The 18,530-nt window shown below is 44.7% G+C and overlaps 1 protein-coding gene across 3 annotated transcripts in view; it reads left to right on the top strand.

Moving 5' to 3' along the window:
• Positions 1–18,530, top strand: part of PRKG1 (protein kinase cGMP-dependent 1) — a 384,521-nt gene that overhangs the window by 270,307 nt on the left and 95,684 nt on the right. For all 3 annotated transcript variants that reach the window (XM_054637121.2, XM_077183425.1, XM_054637120.2), the window contains exon 5: positions 3,717–3,780. In XM_054637121.2, coding sequence (XP_054493096.1) covers positions 3,717–3,780 — 64 coding nt within the window. The remainder of the gene's footprint in view (positions 1–3,716; positions 3,781–18,530) is intronic.

Raw genomic sequence — 18,530 nt, 5'->3', positions numbered from 1 at the left:
ATCCAGGATGGATCACAGGCACGAATCCAAGCATGGCTAATGGGGATGTTGCTTCTACCTGGAAGTTGGGAGCAGCTTGGTGGCTGCATCCCCAGGGATGGAGCCATGACCTTTGGGTTGTGCATGTCCCTGCTCCTCCATGGGGACAGGGAGTCAGTCCAGGGATGTTTCAGCACAGCTGCTTTCCCTGAGTTTGGCAGCTGGTGCTCTCTGGGAAAATGTGTCACGTTTGGAGCCAACTCCAGACAGGGAGCAATTCCCCAGGGGAAATTCTCCTGGCTCCAGACACTGCCATCATCCCTGCACAATGTTCTGTGGCTGAGCAGTGGGGAATGCAGCCAGGAGAATGTCACCTCTCCTCATGGCCCTGCTCACTGTCCAGGGTGTAGGGACAGGGATGAGGAGAAGGTTCCTCATCTCGTTCCCTGCCATGGCAGTCACACTCTCCCGATAAAATGCTGTTTGTGGAGAGATTAAAATCAGCCAGTTTATTGCATTTTCTGTTAAAACTCAAATCCTGGAGCTAGAGGTCTGCTTTGCCTCCTTGTTTGCTGCCTCTGTAGGGTGGCCTGGATCCACCCTTGATAGGCTGTATTTTGCCTATCAAATAGGCACAAATAATTTGCTCTCCATACTTTTTCACACCAATATTGCCTTCAAGAACTTTGAGGGTTGCAGGTGAGCAGGAGGTCAGTTGTGAATATCCACTCCATCCCCAGCTGGATTCCATAGCCTCATCCAGGGAGTGGATTCAGGGCAGGTGCAGAAATTATTCCTCATTAGGTGGAATAAGAAGCAGCTGGAGAAAGTCCCTCATAAGGACTGGGTGAGCAGAGTAGAAGGAGCCCCATCGTGCTGGGAGAGGTTGGCAAGCTGCTCTTGTTTCTTCTGTAATCAAAATTGAATCATTAAACCGGAAAAAGCTTCCAAGATCATCAAGTCCAGCTTTTCCTGGGCAAAGTGAGAGATGGTTGTGGAAGAAGAGGAACAAGTGAAGTCCTTCCTTTGTGCTGCAGGTAGGGAGAAAAGTCCCAAGTCTCAATCTCTGCTGAAGACTTTCAGTGTTGCATACCAGGATATGTATTTTGCCAGCTGTAGCACTGTTACTGTCTGGAGTGGGTGTTTAAAAATCTTCATTATTGATGGGATTTAAGGAGCAGTGGGGGGAGAATGTGGTGGAGAAAGTCTGGGTTTGTTTGACCCTGCTTTGCTGGGCAGAACAATTGTTCCTTGAACAGCTGGAGCAGTGTTTGCTGTGATTTTTTTCCACCCTAAACACATCCCAGCTCAAGGGCTGAATGTTTGCCCTTCTATACTTTTTTCACACAGTTGTAGGAAGGGAAATATGATTTTCCTGCCTCTTGCTGTGGTGATCAAAGATTCCCTGTGAGATTTTCTGCTCCCATTTGCTTCCCTCCAATGTGTTTTCCCACTTGCAGCAATTTGCAGCTCAGTTGTTATGCTCAAGGCTCTCCCTGGAGAGCTGAGGCTCCATTTGCCTTTCAGGGCAAGTACCCACCTGGAAATAATCATGGAAACACTCCTTTTGTACACAAGTCCTTCAAAAATCCAGGCAGTTCTTAGAGGGAAATAAGGCTCTGTTTTATGAATCCATTGAATAGTGTCCTGTGGAGAGCAGAGGGGGATCTTTATTGACCTCAAGAATCAAATCTTGCTCTCTTCTTTTCAAAGAAACTCAAATATTTGGCTGTTTTGTCACTTCTGGCTGTTCAGGGGAATCCTGGCCTGCCATAAACCCCCCTAAATCTGAGATATTGATGGTGTAATTCCATGATGTGTTTGGAGTCTGTTTTGTTAACAAATTGCTTTTCCCATTATTTGCTCTATTGCGGAGTTGAAGTTTTAGGCTTTTCTCATGGTAAGAGTTGGAGTTTAAGAACTTAGGGCCTAATTCCCTATTTTTTTATGGATTTGGTCTATAATAGATGTCTTTCACTACCTATTCCTGGGTTTCACAGGCATAATTATCCATAAAAAAATACCCTGTGGTGAGTTCCCCCCAATTTGGGAGTTTAAGGGTGCAAAAATCTGACCACTTGTCCAAGGCTGTTATCTTCTCCCATAAGTTCATTCCTCATTTGGGAATGCTGGAATTGATGTAATGAATTTTCATTTTATGCTTAGGCCTGGCTGTCACAGAATTCCTGTCCAGTTGTTTGCTTGCTCCTGTTACAATGTGGGCCCACATGCTCCCAGTAATAAAAATGTTCTTCCTAAGGAAAAAAAGCTGTTGCTGAGAGCATGAAAGGTGATATTTTCTGCATTTATCAGCCCAGATTTGTCTTGCTATCATTAAATAGATTCAACTGAAACTATTTCTTTCTTTTTTTTTTAATTAAAAGAAAGAGTAAATGATCAGAGAATAATTTAGGTGTGTTTCCTTCAGCAACACCTGGGAGTATTGATGGATATCAGGTTTTTATGGAAAAGAGAGGATGAGAAAGCAGAGTATTGTGAATCACAGGCTGGTTGAGGATGGGAGAGACATCTGGAGGTCCTCTGGTTCAGGTTGCCATGGAGCATGTCCTGATGGCTTTTGGGTCTCTCCAAGGAGGACAATTCCACAGCCTCCTGGGCTGTAAGGCAGTGGAGATATAGCTTCAAAGTCAGGATACTCCCTGGAGCCGTGGAGACCCAAAGCTGTGCCCCCCAGACTGGTTTAGGTGCAGTCCTGTGGACCCTGCCTCAGGGGGCCCTTTATGGCTGCATCACCTTCTCATCCCAGCCTGGCCCGGGCAGCCTTTGCTGAGGGAGCTGCTGCCAAACAAGTGACAAAGTCACTTTTTTGGCTGAAGAAAAGCCACAAATTTGGCTGAGAAACAGCCAGGGAAGTGTTCAGAAACTCCTTGAGGGCTTGGATGGGTGCTCTGCGCGCTGCCCTCTGTCCATCCAGGTGTAGTTTCACTCTTCTGTCTGGGGCTGCTTCACTGATCAACCTCTTTTGGGTTGCATTTTATTTCTGGGGGGCTGAAACAGAGCAGGAAGGAATAGAACTGAGCAGGTTTGTGGCACACAGGAATTCCAGTGGATCCTGAATGGATCCTGTTGCAGTAAGGTAGAAATTCAGTCATGAAGAAAGGCTTCATAAAATCAGCCTGCTCTCCTAAATCAGTGGCTGGCCTTGCCAGGCTGGCACTTTGCAAGTTCCCATGTGAAAGGAATCCTGGTGTGAGCAGTTCTTTAGCATAACAATCTATTCCTGGGTAAAAAACAACCAGCACCTTTATAAATTGTTTTTACACCTTTAGATAGAAAAATGAAAACTATCTCTCACAACCAACTTCTCCTGCATGTACACACCAAGGGTTTGAATGAGCAATCAATAGAGAATAACAACTTGTTAATAACAAATAAGTAACTGGCAAGAAAGCTCCTGACCAATTAGAGTCCCACACGAGGTCTGTAAAACTGTATAAAAAGGAGTTAAGTGACTAAAGAAGAAAATGCAGTCCTGTGTGATTGATTCCTGTAGATCCCTAGTTTATTACCAGCTTTAGGGGTGGCTCTCCAGAGGTTTATCCCAGTGGTCTCCCATTGTCACCAAATGCATCCTGCAGCTTTCCATGGTATTTTTTTCTCCTTGTTCAGCCCCAGAGCATGAAGGAGGAGTCTCAGGAAGACAGAGGGCAGGAAAGCAGCTGGATGTGTGCCCTGTGTAAAGGGATCCATTAATGGAGGTTTCTTTTCTATTGCAGCGTTCCCACATTCCAGAGCCTTCCCGAGGAGATCCTCAGCAAGCTTGCAGATGTCCTGGAAGAGGTAAGAGCTTTGAATATTGAGATTTCATGAGCTCAGAACCTTCTGCTGGCAATATCCAGCCTCTTCTTTTTCCCCAAAGAGCAGCTCCCCAGTTTGGCAGCCATCGAGGCCATGAGAGGAGTTGTGGGGAAAATGAATCCAGTTTTGAATAGGGTTTATATATGTATTTTTTTAAATTGGGTTTTTATCCAACTGGGGAGTGAATCAATAATTTCCTGCGGTGTCCAGAAGCTGGAATGAGCTTCTCCAGCCTCTGGGTGAGTGGTGGGGAGGAAGGGAATGTGAAAACCCGGTCTCATGTCAGATTTGATGGCACGGTTATGTTGGAGGGTGTTTGTGGAAAGGTGCTCTGGGAAGAGTTGCAGCAGTGTTGAGATGTTGGGGTGGAGTTGGGCTTTGCCTGCCTGGCTTTAACTGGGGTCTCATTAGGGTCAGGTTTTTAATAATCTATTTAAAACAACAAAGAAATCACCCACAAAACACCAACCAAAAAAAAAAAAAACCTCAGAAAAAACACCACAAGCCCTCCAGAAATGCAAAAACCCTTAACCTGCACCCTACCAAAAAAACCCCAAATCCCCCTTGCCCTATAAGCAGATGTAAAATATTTGGGTCATATCAGAGTTTTCCCCCCATATTTTATTCCCACAACACTCCCCTCTGAGCCTGAGGAATTCAATATCCCAGAAAGCCATTAATAAACCCTTCCAAAAGGTGATTTAAGTGCAGGGAATGAGTGTGTGACAGTAATTTATTTCATTCCTGCTGGCTTTTCTTCATCCCTGCCTCTCCATCAGGGAAGATGTTCCCATGGATTTGGAGGAAAAGCGCTGCTGACATTGGAGTTGATTTGAATTCCTTTTTTTTCTGAGCTTTGCTGGGGTGTTGTTCCTTCTCTGCCTTTTTATTTAGTGCCCAGATAAATTCTGTGGCTCCAACAAATCAGCTGTTTGTCACCCTGAATAATTGCATATTCACAGATAAGCTTTATTCCCTTTACTGCCAGGGAATGCTCTGATTTAAGGGAAAAAAAAGGATATGAATTCCCTGTGCTGTAAATTCCATCTGCCTATCTCAAAACCCCACTCCCAACCAGAATTTGCTTGGATCACATCACCAGCATTAAGCTCCTTATCAAGAGTTAAGGAGGAGAATAAAGTCTATAAAACTTTTCCAGAAACACTTCAAGTTTCGTGGCAGCTGGGGAAAACATTCTTAATAAATATCAGTGAAGAAATGAGGCACAAAAGCAGCATTTATGGGGAATAAATCTGGATTGTTAGGGTGGATGCTCCCAGTTTTCTGTTTGGAATGAGTGTTATTTTCTCTGAGTTTGCCTTGGATGGAATAGGCAGTGTTTTGCATAAATTAAAAATAAAAAGTCACTCTCAAATCTGTGTATTTAGATATAAACTCCCACCTGCCTACAGCCCCCTTTCCATAGGTTACAACTGTGAAGTATTGGAAAACCCCTCTGGATCTGGGAATTGTTAATATTCCATGGAAAAACGTGTCTGGTGACTCACACAGGGATTATCTGGGTGGCACCAACACTGCCAGTAATTTCAGTCTTTATGGATAATTGTATTTAGCAAATGGAATTAAAAATGCTGAAGGGAATAGGATGGGGAGTCTGTTCCTGGCATGGCTGAGGAGTGGGATGAGCTTTTGGTGGGCATGGGCGGTGCTCAGAGATCTGGGCTGGCATTTCCTCCTCTCCCTCTTTTCCCCTCTTCATTTTTATTCAGGTTTTGTGGCACAAAATCAGGATTTCTTTCCCATCCTTAAGTTGCTTCACGTTCTGGCAGTGCTTTTCCTCTTTAAGGTTATTCCCTGTGCCATTCAAATGTAAAACTTGTAGGATTTCCATCTCAAACCAGGTGTTCAGATACTGATAGTTGTAATTAAGGTTCCTTGACCTCTTCTCCTCTGAAGCCACTTCCAGGTACTGATGATTTTGTAATTTTCCATTTGATCTCACATTCTGCATTGTGCCTACAGCTGATTCTTCTGAATTTTGTTCCCCAGCTCCAAATTCCTACTCCTGGTTCAAAGAAGGATCCCTTTGCCTTTATGTCAGGGATGGAGCTGTCACCTGCCTGAACATCTATCCCAGCTCCACTGAATTGGGTTTTTCATGGAAGGGGAAGGAGGCAGGAACTCAGAGAGCTGGGGGCAGCTGCAATAACTAATCCCAGACTGGTTTGGGGTGGAAGGGACACTAAGGATCATCCCATTCCACCCCTGCCATGGCAGGGCCACCTTCCACTGTCCCAGGCTGCTCCAGCCTGGCCTTGGGCACTGCCAGGGATCCAGGGGCAGCCCCAGCTGCTCTGGGAATTCCATTCCAACCCCTCCCCACCCTGCCAGGGAACAATTCCCAATTCCCAATATCCTATCCATCCCTGCCCTCTGTCATTTTGAACCCATTCCCTGTGTCCTGTCCCTCCAGCCCTTGTCCCCAGTCCCTCTCCAGCTCTCCTGGAGCCCCTTTAGGCCCTGGCAGGGGCTCTGAGCTCTCCCTGGAGCCTTCTCCTCTCCAGGTGAACACCCCCAGCTCTCCCAGCCTGGCTCCAGCCCTGGAGCAGCTCCATGACCTCCCCTGGATTCACCCCAGCAGCTCCAGGTGCTGTTGGTGCCCCAGACAGAATTTAAAGTTCTGTAGCTGCAGATGCACAGGAGGAGATGGAATTAAGGTCTCGTTGGCATTTTCAACCCAGGCCTCTTCATCTGCATTTCCTAATCCTGTTCCTTGGCTGTTTGGGATTTAGCCTGGTAATCCATGGGAGATGTTGTGTGTAGGGATCTGAGCAGCTGGAGCAGCAGAGACAGTGACAAAGGCGCTGTGATTTGCTTACAAAACCCTGCAGATCAGTTTCTTGTGCAGATAATGTCAGGTCTAAACCACATCACGTGGATTTGCCTCCTTTGTTGTGCATCCAGAGCTTGAGACAGCTTTGATATTTTTGTGTGTGTGTCACCATGATATTTTCTGAAAAATCCCTTCACCAGGAGTTCTTCTGGGAAGCTTCAGCTTCTCCCTGTTTTGCTGCTTTGGAATGTGGAGATTGTTTATCCAAACATGTGAATTGTTTTTAATTATTGACCAATCACAGCCAGCTGTGTCAGACTCTGAGCCTGTCAGGAGCTTTCATTATCATTCTTGTTAAGCCTTCTGATGTCTCCTTTCTCTTTTTTTTAGTACAGTTTAAGTATAGCATTCTTTAATATAATATAATATCATAAAATAATAAATCAGCCTTCTGAGAACTTGGAGTCAGATTTTCATCTCTCACCTCGTCCTGGAGACCTCACAAACACCACGTGTGTGTATATTTATGGATTATTGCTGGATGTATAGGAATTTAAAGTGCTCCAGGCCGGGCTGGACAGGGCTTGGAGCAGCCTGGCATAGTGGAAGGTGTCCCTGCCCATGGCACAGGGATGGACTTTAAAGTCCCTTCCAACCCTAGCCATTCAATGACTCTCTGATAATACTTTATAAAACATTGAAATATATAATATTGATTTATCACAGCTGTGGTATAAATAGATATTTAAATATAAATATGGCTAATTGTCCTAAATCCAGCTGTAAAGCACTTGATTAACGCCTCCTGGGTTAACAGGAGAGCAGCCACAGCTTGGAAGTGCTGGGAATTGTGATAATTTTGGGGTCCCCTGTTTGGGGAGGAAAGATGAATCTGACTCCATGTTCTCAGAAAGCTAATTTATTATTTTATGATATTATATTATATTAAAGAATGCGATACTAAACTATACTAAAGAATAGAGAAAGGATACTTACAAAAGGCTTAACAAGACACTAATAAAAAACTTGTGACTCTCTCCAGGGCCTTGACACAGCCTGTGATTGGTCATTAAGTTAAAACAATCCACATGAAACCAATCAAACAATGGCCAGTTGGTAAACAATGTCCAAAGCAGCAAAACACAGGAGAAGCAAATCAGATAATTATTGTTTTCATTTTCCTCTCCGAGGCTTCTCAGCTTGCCAGGAGAGGAAATCCTGGCAAAGGGATTTTTCAGAAAATATGATGGTGACAGCGAATGGCATTCCCACATCTCCCAGTTTTGGGAATTCTTTCAGTGGAATCATTGACATTCAGAATTTTAATCTATTTGAATGCACTGCTGAGATCCAAGTGCCAGTGATGCAGCCCCAGGCAGCCTGGCCTTGGCTCCCAGTGAATCCCTGGACAAACAGCAGAGCCAAACTGAGGAGAGAGGCAGAGAAATGTGCTGAACCCCACAGGCAGAAGGTGCCAGGGAGGGAAACTCTTCCTGCCACTCTGGGTGCTGAAATCTGGGATCCTAGCTCCTGTCTGCAGCCACTTCAGCAGCTCAGTTTGTGTGCTGAGTGTCACTTGCCAGCCTTTGTCTTGTTCCTTCCTTTCATGTTAATTTTCTCATTTTAATTCCAATGAAAGACTGAATTTCAAAAGGCACAAATGTTAAAAAAAATAAAACACGACCCAAAATTCTTCCCAGTTGCTCATGGAGATCCTGTTGTGGCTCCTGGTAGAGAGTGGGATCTTGGAGGAGATTTCATGGCTTAATTCAGCTTTCAGAGCTGTCCTGGGCCTTTAAGCATCCTTCCTGCTCCACACTGCCCAATTAGTATGGATCAGGTGGCCTTGGGATGCCTCTGGTTAATTAACAGAGGCTGAACACAGTCCTGCCTTTGTGGGATTGTGTGGCAACAGTGAATAGGAGAGGGAAAATGTGCAAAATTAATTAGCTTTCCATAGAATCTGTGGTTTTTAGGCTTGTTTAGGAGTGAGGATGGCTCTTGGATAAAGGGAATCAGGTCCCAGGTCTGTCCTGCAGCCTCTGCCAGCTCCAAGGCAGGTATTGATGTGAAACAGAGCCAGAAATCAGATTGGAGGGAGAACTCAAACAGGGAAGAGTAAAAGATTTTGGTTAAGAAAAAATATTTTAATGTTATTTATTTATTTTTTTTATTAAAGGAAGCACTCTGGGGAGTGCTTACTGGAGGAGCTGTGGTGTAGGGTAATGCTGCCTGTGGGAGCATCAAATCAGCTTCAGTCCCACCTGACTCCATCACAAATGGACAAAATTTTGACTCGAGTTGTACTTCCATTAATTTTTCAAATGGTGCTCATGAGAACACAGCTTTGGGTTTGCAGGTGCACCAGGAAATAAAAGCTTTTTAGGGGAAAAAAAGCATTAGAAAATAAAATGCAGCTGGAGAAACTGGAGTGCAGGAATACAATGGAGTCAGTGGCAGGAGCTGCTCTAGCTTTGGATTGGGATAAAATGTGTTGTTTGGAGTTAAATTTTCCTTTTGATTTTCTTTAATGTGGGCACAGACCACATGAAGGGAATTAAAAATAATCTCCTGCTTGTGTTAGCATAGGAAAGGAGTTCAGTATTCCCTGGTTTCTGAGGATTCTTGTCAGGAATGTCTCTGTGTGTGTTCATTGCTCATCCTTTGCTTTCCTGCAGTGGTAGAAATGGGGCAGGATTTGGGGTTTTTCTTCCCCAGTTCTGCAAAACTTATTGAAAGGTGATGTCAATGTGAAAACCTTTGGGGCTCTGATTACTTCCTAATTCCCAATATCCCATCCAGCCCTGCCCTCTGGCACTCTGAAGCCATTCCTGTGTCCTGTCCCTCCATCCCTTGTCCCCAGTCCCTCTCCAGCTCTCCTGTATTGGTTCCTCTGGGTCTGGATTTGAAGGCACTTCAAATGGTAGTTTCATGTTCACACTCAGGTGTTTATTATTTCTTATCAGTAAAACAGCCTCACTACTGTGAGTTCAGCATTAGAAGGCACAAAATGGCAACAATCTCTTGTTCCAAGGGCTTTTAAGACTAAACTGTCCAGTTAAGAGCTGACACCTGGATTATTTTCCCTTTTAACCCAATAACTGATCCCACAGAGCCCCAATGGGGACTTTTCTGCCCAATGACAAAATGCCACCCAAACCCATGGAGAAGGAGGAAGAAGCAGCATGGAGAAGAAACCCAGGGTGACACCCTGTGCCCTCCATCTTGCTGCCATCCACAGCACACTAAAAATCCCCAAACCTCAATTTCTCACCCAGTGATACACCTACACTGCTCTCTATAAACTATTGCACACTCTTGTGGATATTATATATTCCAGTCTATCTTGAAGTCTGGGAAACTTTCTCCATGGATGAGGGTCAGAGTCAGTGCTCCCCCGGGGGTCAGGGCACCCCAGAGCAGACACAGAAATATTCCCAGTGCTCTGGGTTTCCACATCCTGGAGCCCCTTTAGCCCTGGCAGGGGCTCTGAGCTCTCCCTGGAGCCTTCTCCTCTCCAGGTGAGCCCCCCCAGCTCTCCCAGCCTGGCTCCAGAGCAGAGGGGCCCCAGCCCTGGGGCATCTCCATGGCCTCCTCTGGACTCACTTCAAGAGCTCCAGGTCTCAGATCAGACACCCACTGCAGGTGGGGTAGAAAACCTGTTGCCATTTCTTCCCATTTGATTTAACATCAAATCCCTCCTCTTTTTCCCCCAGTAAAATCCTTGTTCTGGACACAGAGGAAGGCATTTCCTGGAGTTCCATGCTCTTGGCACATGTGGGAGCTTCAGGTCTTCTCCTGGTAGGACCTGCTGGGTGTTTTGTGTCAGGTGCCAGGAGCAGCTTTTGGCCTCTGCCAAATGCACTTTTCAGGCAGGGAAGGGTGTTCTCTTTTTAATTGAGATTTATGAAATGAATTTAGAAACCTCTCAAGAAGCAGCTTTTGTTCAGGCTGAAAATCCCAGTGGTATCAGAGGGATCTTTATCCAGAGCTTTCCATGCAGAGCTGGATTCCTCTGGAGACAGGGGGAGTTTATTAACATCTCATTTACTGTCAGAAGTCCCCCTGCCCTTGTCTCTGGGCTCCTTTGCTACACCCCAAGCAGAGGAGCTGGGTTGTTGGATTTCTTTCAAGTGTGTGTTGTAAAACCCACTGGAGTTAGGCCAGAGCACCCCTGCTAGGGAATTGCATCTCCTCCACCTGTCCAAAGCACCTGGATGCATGGAAATCTCCATGAGAATCCCAAGGACACTTAGAAGGATGGGAGCTGTAAGATATTTTCAGCTGTCAGAGAAGAAATTCTTCATTGGGAGGGTGGGCAGGCCCTGGATCCCTGGCAGTGCCCAAGGCCAGGCTGGATGGGGCTTGGAGCAGCCTGGGATAGAGTGGGAGGTGTCCCTGCCATGGCAGGGGTGGAATGGGATGGTCCTTAATGTCCCTTCCAACCCAAACCACACTTCTTCCAAGAGAGTTCTGTAGTTCCCCATTTTCCAGCTGCCTTTCCAGCACTTTTCCAGCTTTTCCCCATTCTTTGGGCACCTCCTTCTCCTCAATCAAGCTCCCAGTGGTGGGAAAAGCCACTCCAGCAGTGCCATGGTCACCAGCAGGACACGTGGCAAAGGCAGCATCAAACAGAAAAAACTTCCCCCAGTTTGCTTCGTCCTGGGATTTTCTTTCTTTAATTTATTGTTATTATTTTTGGCATTGGTGCATTGAGTGGATGATCAGGTTTTCAAGAGTCACTGATAAAATGTTAATTTCTAAAGCTGCCCCTCTCAGGTTATGCACGTGTTGGGATTTAAATATTTCCTATTTCCAGTTGGATTAAACCTATCTATGAGATATTTTAATTTTTTTTACGCTCTCTAAGCGGATTCTCCAGCTGATCCGTCACAGTTATGAAAGAAAGGAAAGAAAAAAAAACAAACATTTTTTTCTGTGATCTTAGATATTATTTTCCAGGGTTTCACAGATATGAAAAGGAAGGATTTAAGCAAATCCATAATTTATTATTTGCCCTGGTGGATTTGGAGGCTCTATTAGAGACATGCAGGATGGATGTGGATTTTTCATGGCACCTGGGACAACAGAGAGTTCATAGGGGAGAACTCAGGAGCTTCAAGTTGTCTCTTCCCTGATCCAGCCTTGTTCCTAATTTCCCAATATCTGTTTGTTTACTGTTCCCACTTTCCAGAGGCTCTGCAGCCACCCTGGGGCAAGGAACCCATGGAATCTGCTTTGCCAGGCATTTTCTTTGTTGCAGACAGCTTGGGACCAATGGGTTGGTGGCTGTCCTTCACTTCCTGGGCAGAGAAAATGCAATCAATTAATTCTGACTGAAATTTAATTAAAATTTGGGCATTGGGGGTGGTTTTACTGTGGGCGGAGGTGGCTCAGCTCAAGCCCCTCTTCCCAAGCTGTGTTCCTGACAGCCTGAACCAAGTGATTTTTGGGATAGATCTTCCCATGGATGAGATTGTTGTTTTGTGCTGAGGGCTTTGCTTTCAGTGCTGGATTCTTTGGGAGAAGCTTGGAAGGGAGAGCATGTGGCTCTCTGGTCTTTTGGGCATCTTCTCTTGGGAATTTGTTCATCAGTTTCCAAAATTCCCTAATTCTCACCCACAAATCACTCCTTACAGACATGTATGGGCTAATTTTGAATGAAAATCCAGCCTGGTGCTTACTCAAAAATATTCCCTGACTTCCACCCTTCAACCCTGAAGAAGTTAACACAAACAACGCCTTTTTACCTGTAAAAACAGGGGAAAAAATATTATCAGCAATTATATTAAGGAAAACCTAAATATTAATTACCCTGATGAGTGTTTTCCCTTTGATTCCAACATTTCCCTGCTGGATTTTCTCATAGTGTTGCCCACAGTGACACCTGCTGGAATCTGGGACAGGGTTGGCATGCAGGTCCTGCTGACTGAGTCCTGCCAGGGATTAATTAGGAAAAAAAAAAAAAATGAAGGGAACCCTTTATGAGGTAATGGAGACATCTGTGGCCACCCAAGGAATGGCCACCAGGCTTGGAATGCTGGGAATATCAGCTGGAGTCCCTCCATCCATGGGATCAATGGTTAAACCCCAGCTTTACAGCAAAGATCAAACATGAAGATGGGGGAGATCCTCTTCCCATCCCCAGACCTCCTCAAAGCATGGCTGGGTCCTTTTCCAGGGAATTTATTTCCCTTGGGAAATGGGGTTGCTCACACTTGAGGCTTTGTGCCTCTCTGGTTTTGAGCATCCCCTCAGAGGGATGGATTTGAAATTCCCCATTCTCAGGGTGGCATTTGCAGTGTTTGGGTTGTAATAATGGGAATTGAAAAGTGTCCTCAAGATGGAAAAAGCCATTTCTTAATCCATGGGATGGGCTGTTGCCAGCTTTAAGCTGCTGCTGTCCCAGGATTTTCCCTGTGTGGGATGGGATCCCATCTCCATTGGGGTCAGACCCCTCTGTTTGTAAATCCAAATGGCCATTTCCCACATTCCTGCAGAAAAAGCCATGCAAAGTAGAATTCAGAGTTTAAATAAGCCCTGGTGAAGGAATTTTGGGGTCATTGTGTCCTTGCCTGGTAAGGAAGGGGTCAGCTGTGCCTTGTGCTAACAATCTGACCTAGATTACATTTCCCAGCCTTGCCCTGGTTTTGTTTTTGGGTTTTTTTTAGGACTGATATAAGAGATGCTCCCAAAAAGTCTGCCCTAAAGCACAAAATAGCTGGGAAAAATCCAGTATTTCTGAGTGGGGTCATTGCATGAGAGATTGATTGAAGTGTTGCTGCTGCAGGGGCATTTCTTGATGTGCTTCATCCTTCAGAAATCTCAACTTTTACCATCTTCTGAATTCAGGATGTGATTCATTTTTATTCTTCACACCTTCCTCTTTAGTTACCTTCCTCTTTAGTTACCAGTTGTCCAAAATCCTGGAATAAGTTGGAGGCAATGGAAATGTCCTGTAAAATTTTCCTCCAGGCAAAGCTGGAATAGGCTCCTGCAGCTCCAGCCACGTCAGTTTTAGCAGCAGAGATTCTGTTAAACAGTAAAAATTACTGATTTCTGCACTTAGGGAGCAGATATTTTGCATTTCTCTTGTAAAATACAGGTTTTATCCCAATTTTCCAAATTCTGTTGTCAAGGAGACTGTGACAACCCAGGTGAGTGGCTCAAGGCAGCTTCTTTTTCATTTGGGAGAAGTTTTTATTGATGTTTCAAAAATTGAGATTTCACCTTTTCCCAGTTTATGCACAGAGTGAAAGTTCACTTGCTGCTTTAATAAATATATTTGGAGCAAACATTTGATCTTATGGAAGTGTGATTCACTTCCAGAATTCCTTGTTGAGCAGACTGGGAATAGAGGCTGAGTTTGTGTCATGTGGGTTGATAAAATACTGCATTTTTTTGTAGCTTTTGGGGAGTTGATGAGAGACATCAAGGGAAAAGGAGGATATTTTCCAGCAACAGCCAAAATCCATGGGGATATAACAGGGAATATGAGGGTTCAAAATCTATGGGGATATAACAGGGAATATGAGTGTTTAATTCACCTGCCAAACTTAGGGCTGGTTGTCACCTGCACAGAACCCTCAAAGTGGAAGCAATTGGTGAATTCAGGGGTATAAACTGGGAAAATGACCTGTTCCAGTAAAAGTCTGTTGAGGATGAATAAATCCAATGCTTTCTGTGATTTCCCTTCCAGTAAAGTTGGTTTTCAGTGATAATTTGAAGTGCATTTTCATATGGAGATGTAGAGTCTCCTCTTCAGTCTAGACCACAAAAAGAAAATACATTTCATAGCAGGTGACTGGAAAAGTGGCTGAATATATTGAATTAATGTGCATTTTTTTATTCCTCCTGATCGATTCTGAAATGAGTTTGGATCCTGGTGGCAATGCAAATACCTGGGGTGAATAAGCATGTGAAATTTGGAGGAAATGAAGGAAAAGAAATGAAACAAATGTGTTGATTTAAGTTGTTTACTTCCAGTTTCATTTTGGCAAGGAATTGATTCCCACTCTAATAACTGTGGAACAGACCTGTGGATTTAGGGAGGGCAATGGGATTTCTACAAACATTCTTCCATTATGATGAGGGAAACAAAATCAGAGCTGTTTGGGAAAGGATTGAAGAGCAGCTCTTGGTGCATTTCAATGAAATTTAATTAAACCCCCATGGACTTGAGCTGCTGGTGATTGGTTTTGTGGTGCTGTGCCATCATGGGGTTCTGTTTCTGGTTGGATTTCCTCAAAGTTCCTGTGTGTCATGTCCAAAGGAGGCTGGGAATGTCATGGAATTATAGAGATTTCAATCCTACAAAAGCCTAAAATTACATTAATGTGACTGGCCCAGGGTGCACAAAGTCTTAATTTTTTTAATTGTGTTTTTATTTTTGCTGAATTTTACTGTTTGCTAGTTTTTACTCAGGGTGACTGATGAATTGATTCCACTCTGTTGCCTGGGGATCCTTTTTCTAATTACTGATTCTCAGCTAATTCTCCACATTTCACTGTCATTATCTGCGAATCTGGTACTATTTAAATTCCTAAGCAAAGCTTTTTGGGGGTTTTGACCCCAATTTGTGGCTTGATCTGTAGCCTAATCCCACTACTGCCTTTTACCCAACTCTAGTTTATCTGTTATCTCCCCTGGGAATGAATCCTAATTTTTCCCATATCAGTTCATCTTGTTTTCCTGGAAAATCTTGTTGCTACACTCCTCTCCCATTTCTCCTGACCCCATGCTGCTCTCACCCTCTGTCATCCCTCTGCTCTCTCTTAATCTTTGAACTCTTTGAGTTCTCCCTCTTGATCTTTGAGGTTGGTCTTGACCTTTTGCCTTCTTCACCTCCCTCTCTATCTCTGAACTTCAGCATCCTAAACCTCCCCAAATTCCTGTTTCTTCTCAGCAGGCAGTCCTTAAAAAAGAGCCAAGTTTGAAGCACAACAAATCCTCAGCCACACAGGCCAGCTCCTGCTCTCCAGCCAGTCCAGGGGCCTTCCAGGAATGGCTGAAGGAAAGGGCCAGGATCTCTTCCCATCTCGTGCACCTTCCCTTTGGGAAGCAGGAACCTGGGCCATCATTTGCCAAACATGATCCCTTATCCACCTTGCTGCCTTTTAATTATCCCTGAAAATTGCACTCAGCAGAAGTTGGGTTGAAGTCCAGCAGAATGGGAAAAAAGGAGATAAAAGCACAGCCCAAAGGACAATGTCATGTTTTTCATGACTAGGAGATGAAACCATTGAGGTTTATCCCTAGTTTGTGTCCTTCTCCTTAGTACTGCTTGGTTTAGGGGGATTCTGAGATGAGCTGTGTTTGTTCTATAGCAAACCTAATAAATCCTCCCTGATTGCTCACAAATGCTCCTAATTATCCACTGTTAATTGGCATGAGGAGAGTTTTGTGAGGGTTGGGTGTTCAGGTGTAAAGACCTTGACTTTGGTGGTGTAAAAGGAAACCAAACTGCTCAGCTGTGGGCTCTGGGTCAGGGAAATGCCAGACATGGGGGGCTGCTGCTTCTTTCCATGAGATAATTCAACCTTCAGGCAGCTTCTGAATTATCACAATAGTAGTGTCTTATTTATACCTCAATGCAAAAAATCCTTGAATTCCTGATGGAAATTCAGCCTGGGTTTCAGGACCAGCAGTTTCACCTGAGGAGTTGTCAGAGCTTTGGTCAGAGTTGGAAGAGTCACAGTTTGGAGATGGCCTTTTGCTCTAAATTGGAATGTGTTGAGTTTCTCTCTTCCACAGTTCCCGTGAATAACTTTATTCCCATCTCCTGTCTTGTCCTAGCAGCTCAGCTGGGAGAGGGCTGGCTCCAGCTCAGTTTGTGGAGTTTTTTGCCTTTGAGACACTGAAATGGGAGGAGGTTTTGAGGAAAAGGAAGAGCAGGAGGGTGCCAGCCCTATCTCCTTCCCTCTTGCTCACTCTCAGCACACCACAGGGAACAGCAGTGCCAAAAACCAAAAGAAGCAACCAGAAATTAAAGCAATCATTTAACCAAAGAGCTTCAAATTAAGGACATTTCTCACATCTTTGCACTTCAGGAACAGCAGGGCCCTGTTGTTTATTCCTTTGGTTTATCCATTTCAGTGTGTATCCCATGGATTAGGTGGAGGCTGTACTTGCTTTTGCTTCAATGAAAATAGTTGTTGAATATCCTTTTTTTACTCTTCTCATACATCCTTTTAGATTCCTTTTCCCTGGAGCAATCCCTGTTCCTGAGTCTTCAGCAGCACAGATGATATCTTGATATAATACAGGTTTTATCTTGTTGAGGACAGATGAACTCATTGTGGGGAGTCATCTCTTAAATCATAGTTTAGTTTTAAGCAGTTGTTCTTGGACCAGGGAGTTGGATCAATAATCCTCTCATGTCCCAACTATTTCCAACCCTAGAATTCCAGGATTTTTATTATTCTGGAAGCTGAGCCGTGTCCATGCACAGCCAGCCCCTTTTGGAGGTGTATTAAGAGCCTTGCTCAGGGATGGTTTTGCAGGAATTGGAAGGAATCCATAAAGGCAGAAGGCCCCACAATTGGAGAGGACAGCCAGAGTGTCCAGCTCATTCCCAGGAGTGTTTTCCTCAGTGCTGTCACAGCCCATTAAGGAGCCACAGTAACTTAGTGCAGAGGAAATGTCTCCCAAAAGGATTGGACAGGGAGACAGGCTCCTGTCGCTGTCACAGCACAGCTTTTGCTCTAAAGCACATACTCAGTGCTGGTGGGATATCAAAGAGCTGTATCTTTAAGGAGGAAGAGTAAGTTTGTAATGCCATCAGTTTGAAAAACTAAACCAAAAAATTGCTGCAGGATATTGCAGCTCAGTTAGAGCCAGCTGAGTGAAAATGACAGGATCATGGAATGGGTTTGGGTAGAAAGGGATTTTAAAGTCCATCCTGTTCCACACCTTCCACTGTCCCAGGCTGCTCCAAGCTCTGTCCAGCCTGGCCTTGGGCACTGCCAGGGATGCAGGGGCAGCCCCAGCTGCTCTGGGCACCCTGTGCCAGGGCCTGCCCACCCTGCCAGGGAACAATTCCTCATTCCCAATATCCCATCCAGCCCTGCCCTCTGGCACTGGGAAGCCATTCCCTGTGTCCTGTCCCTCCATCCCTTGGTAATAGTTTTCTCTCCATCTTCCTTGCAGGCTCCCTTCAGGTCCTAGAAGGTCACAATGAGGTCCCCTTCCTCATCTCCTTTCTCAATTCTGTGTTCCATAATTATTGTCAAATTAAGGACATGAGTTAACCCTCTCTTCCCCTTCTCATTTCCCACTTGTTGCCCTCTAGTTAAGCTGCTGCTTGGGTCTTGAGACGTCTTAAGTGTCAAAATTTAGGGATAAATGAGGAGAGGACCAGAAAAGCATAATCTTCCCCTCTGGCTATTTCAAGCAGCAGCATTTTTAGATAATCCCTGGGAGTAGGACACACTGTAAGACCAGGGAAACAAATCTGTGTGATTTTTAAGTTCAGTACAGAAGACTGATATTTACCTGCTTGGTTTTCCAGCATTTTCAGCAAATAAATATATTTTTCCATTTATTTTGTTTGCATACCTGTTGTCATTTTAGGATGTTTAAGGCAGCAAATCCTGAACAGGGAAAATAGATCTTCTAAAAGCTGCTTCTGTTTGGAGTTTTGCTGGCAGTTCTGTGAATATTTTTTAAAGCACCAACAAAATAACCATATTTAGGTTATTTTTATTTTATTTCAAAAACACCCTGGATGCAATGGGTGGGACATGGAGAACTGTCATCAACCCCGTGTTGCTGTCACTGGTTTTTGTGGTCCAAACCCAGCTCCAGCTTTGAAGTCCTCGTTTCAAAGCCACCTTTGTGCCTCTGCTCCCCTGAGGGGACCTTTGGCGCCGTGGGTCACGGAGCATTCCAAACTCCCTGGTTCCCACTTTTTCCCAAATGTTCTCAGCATAAACACAGC

This window comes from Agelaius phoeniceus, chromosome 9 (genome assembly GCF_051311805.1).
Source record: "Agelaius phoeniceus isolate bAgePho1 chromosome 9, bAgePho1.hap1, whole genome shotgun sequence".
NCBI classification, from domain to species: domain Eukaryota; kingdom Metazoa; phylum Chordata; class Aves; order Passeriformes; family Icteridae; genus Agelaius; species Agelaius phoeniceus.
The sequence above is the reverse complement of the archived record's forward strand: the minus strand, read 5'-3'. Positions and strand labels throughout refer to the sequence as shown.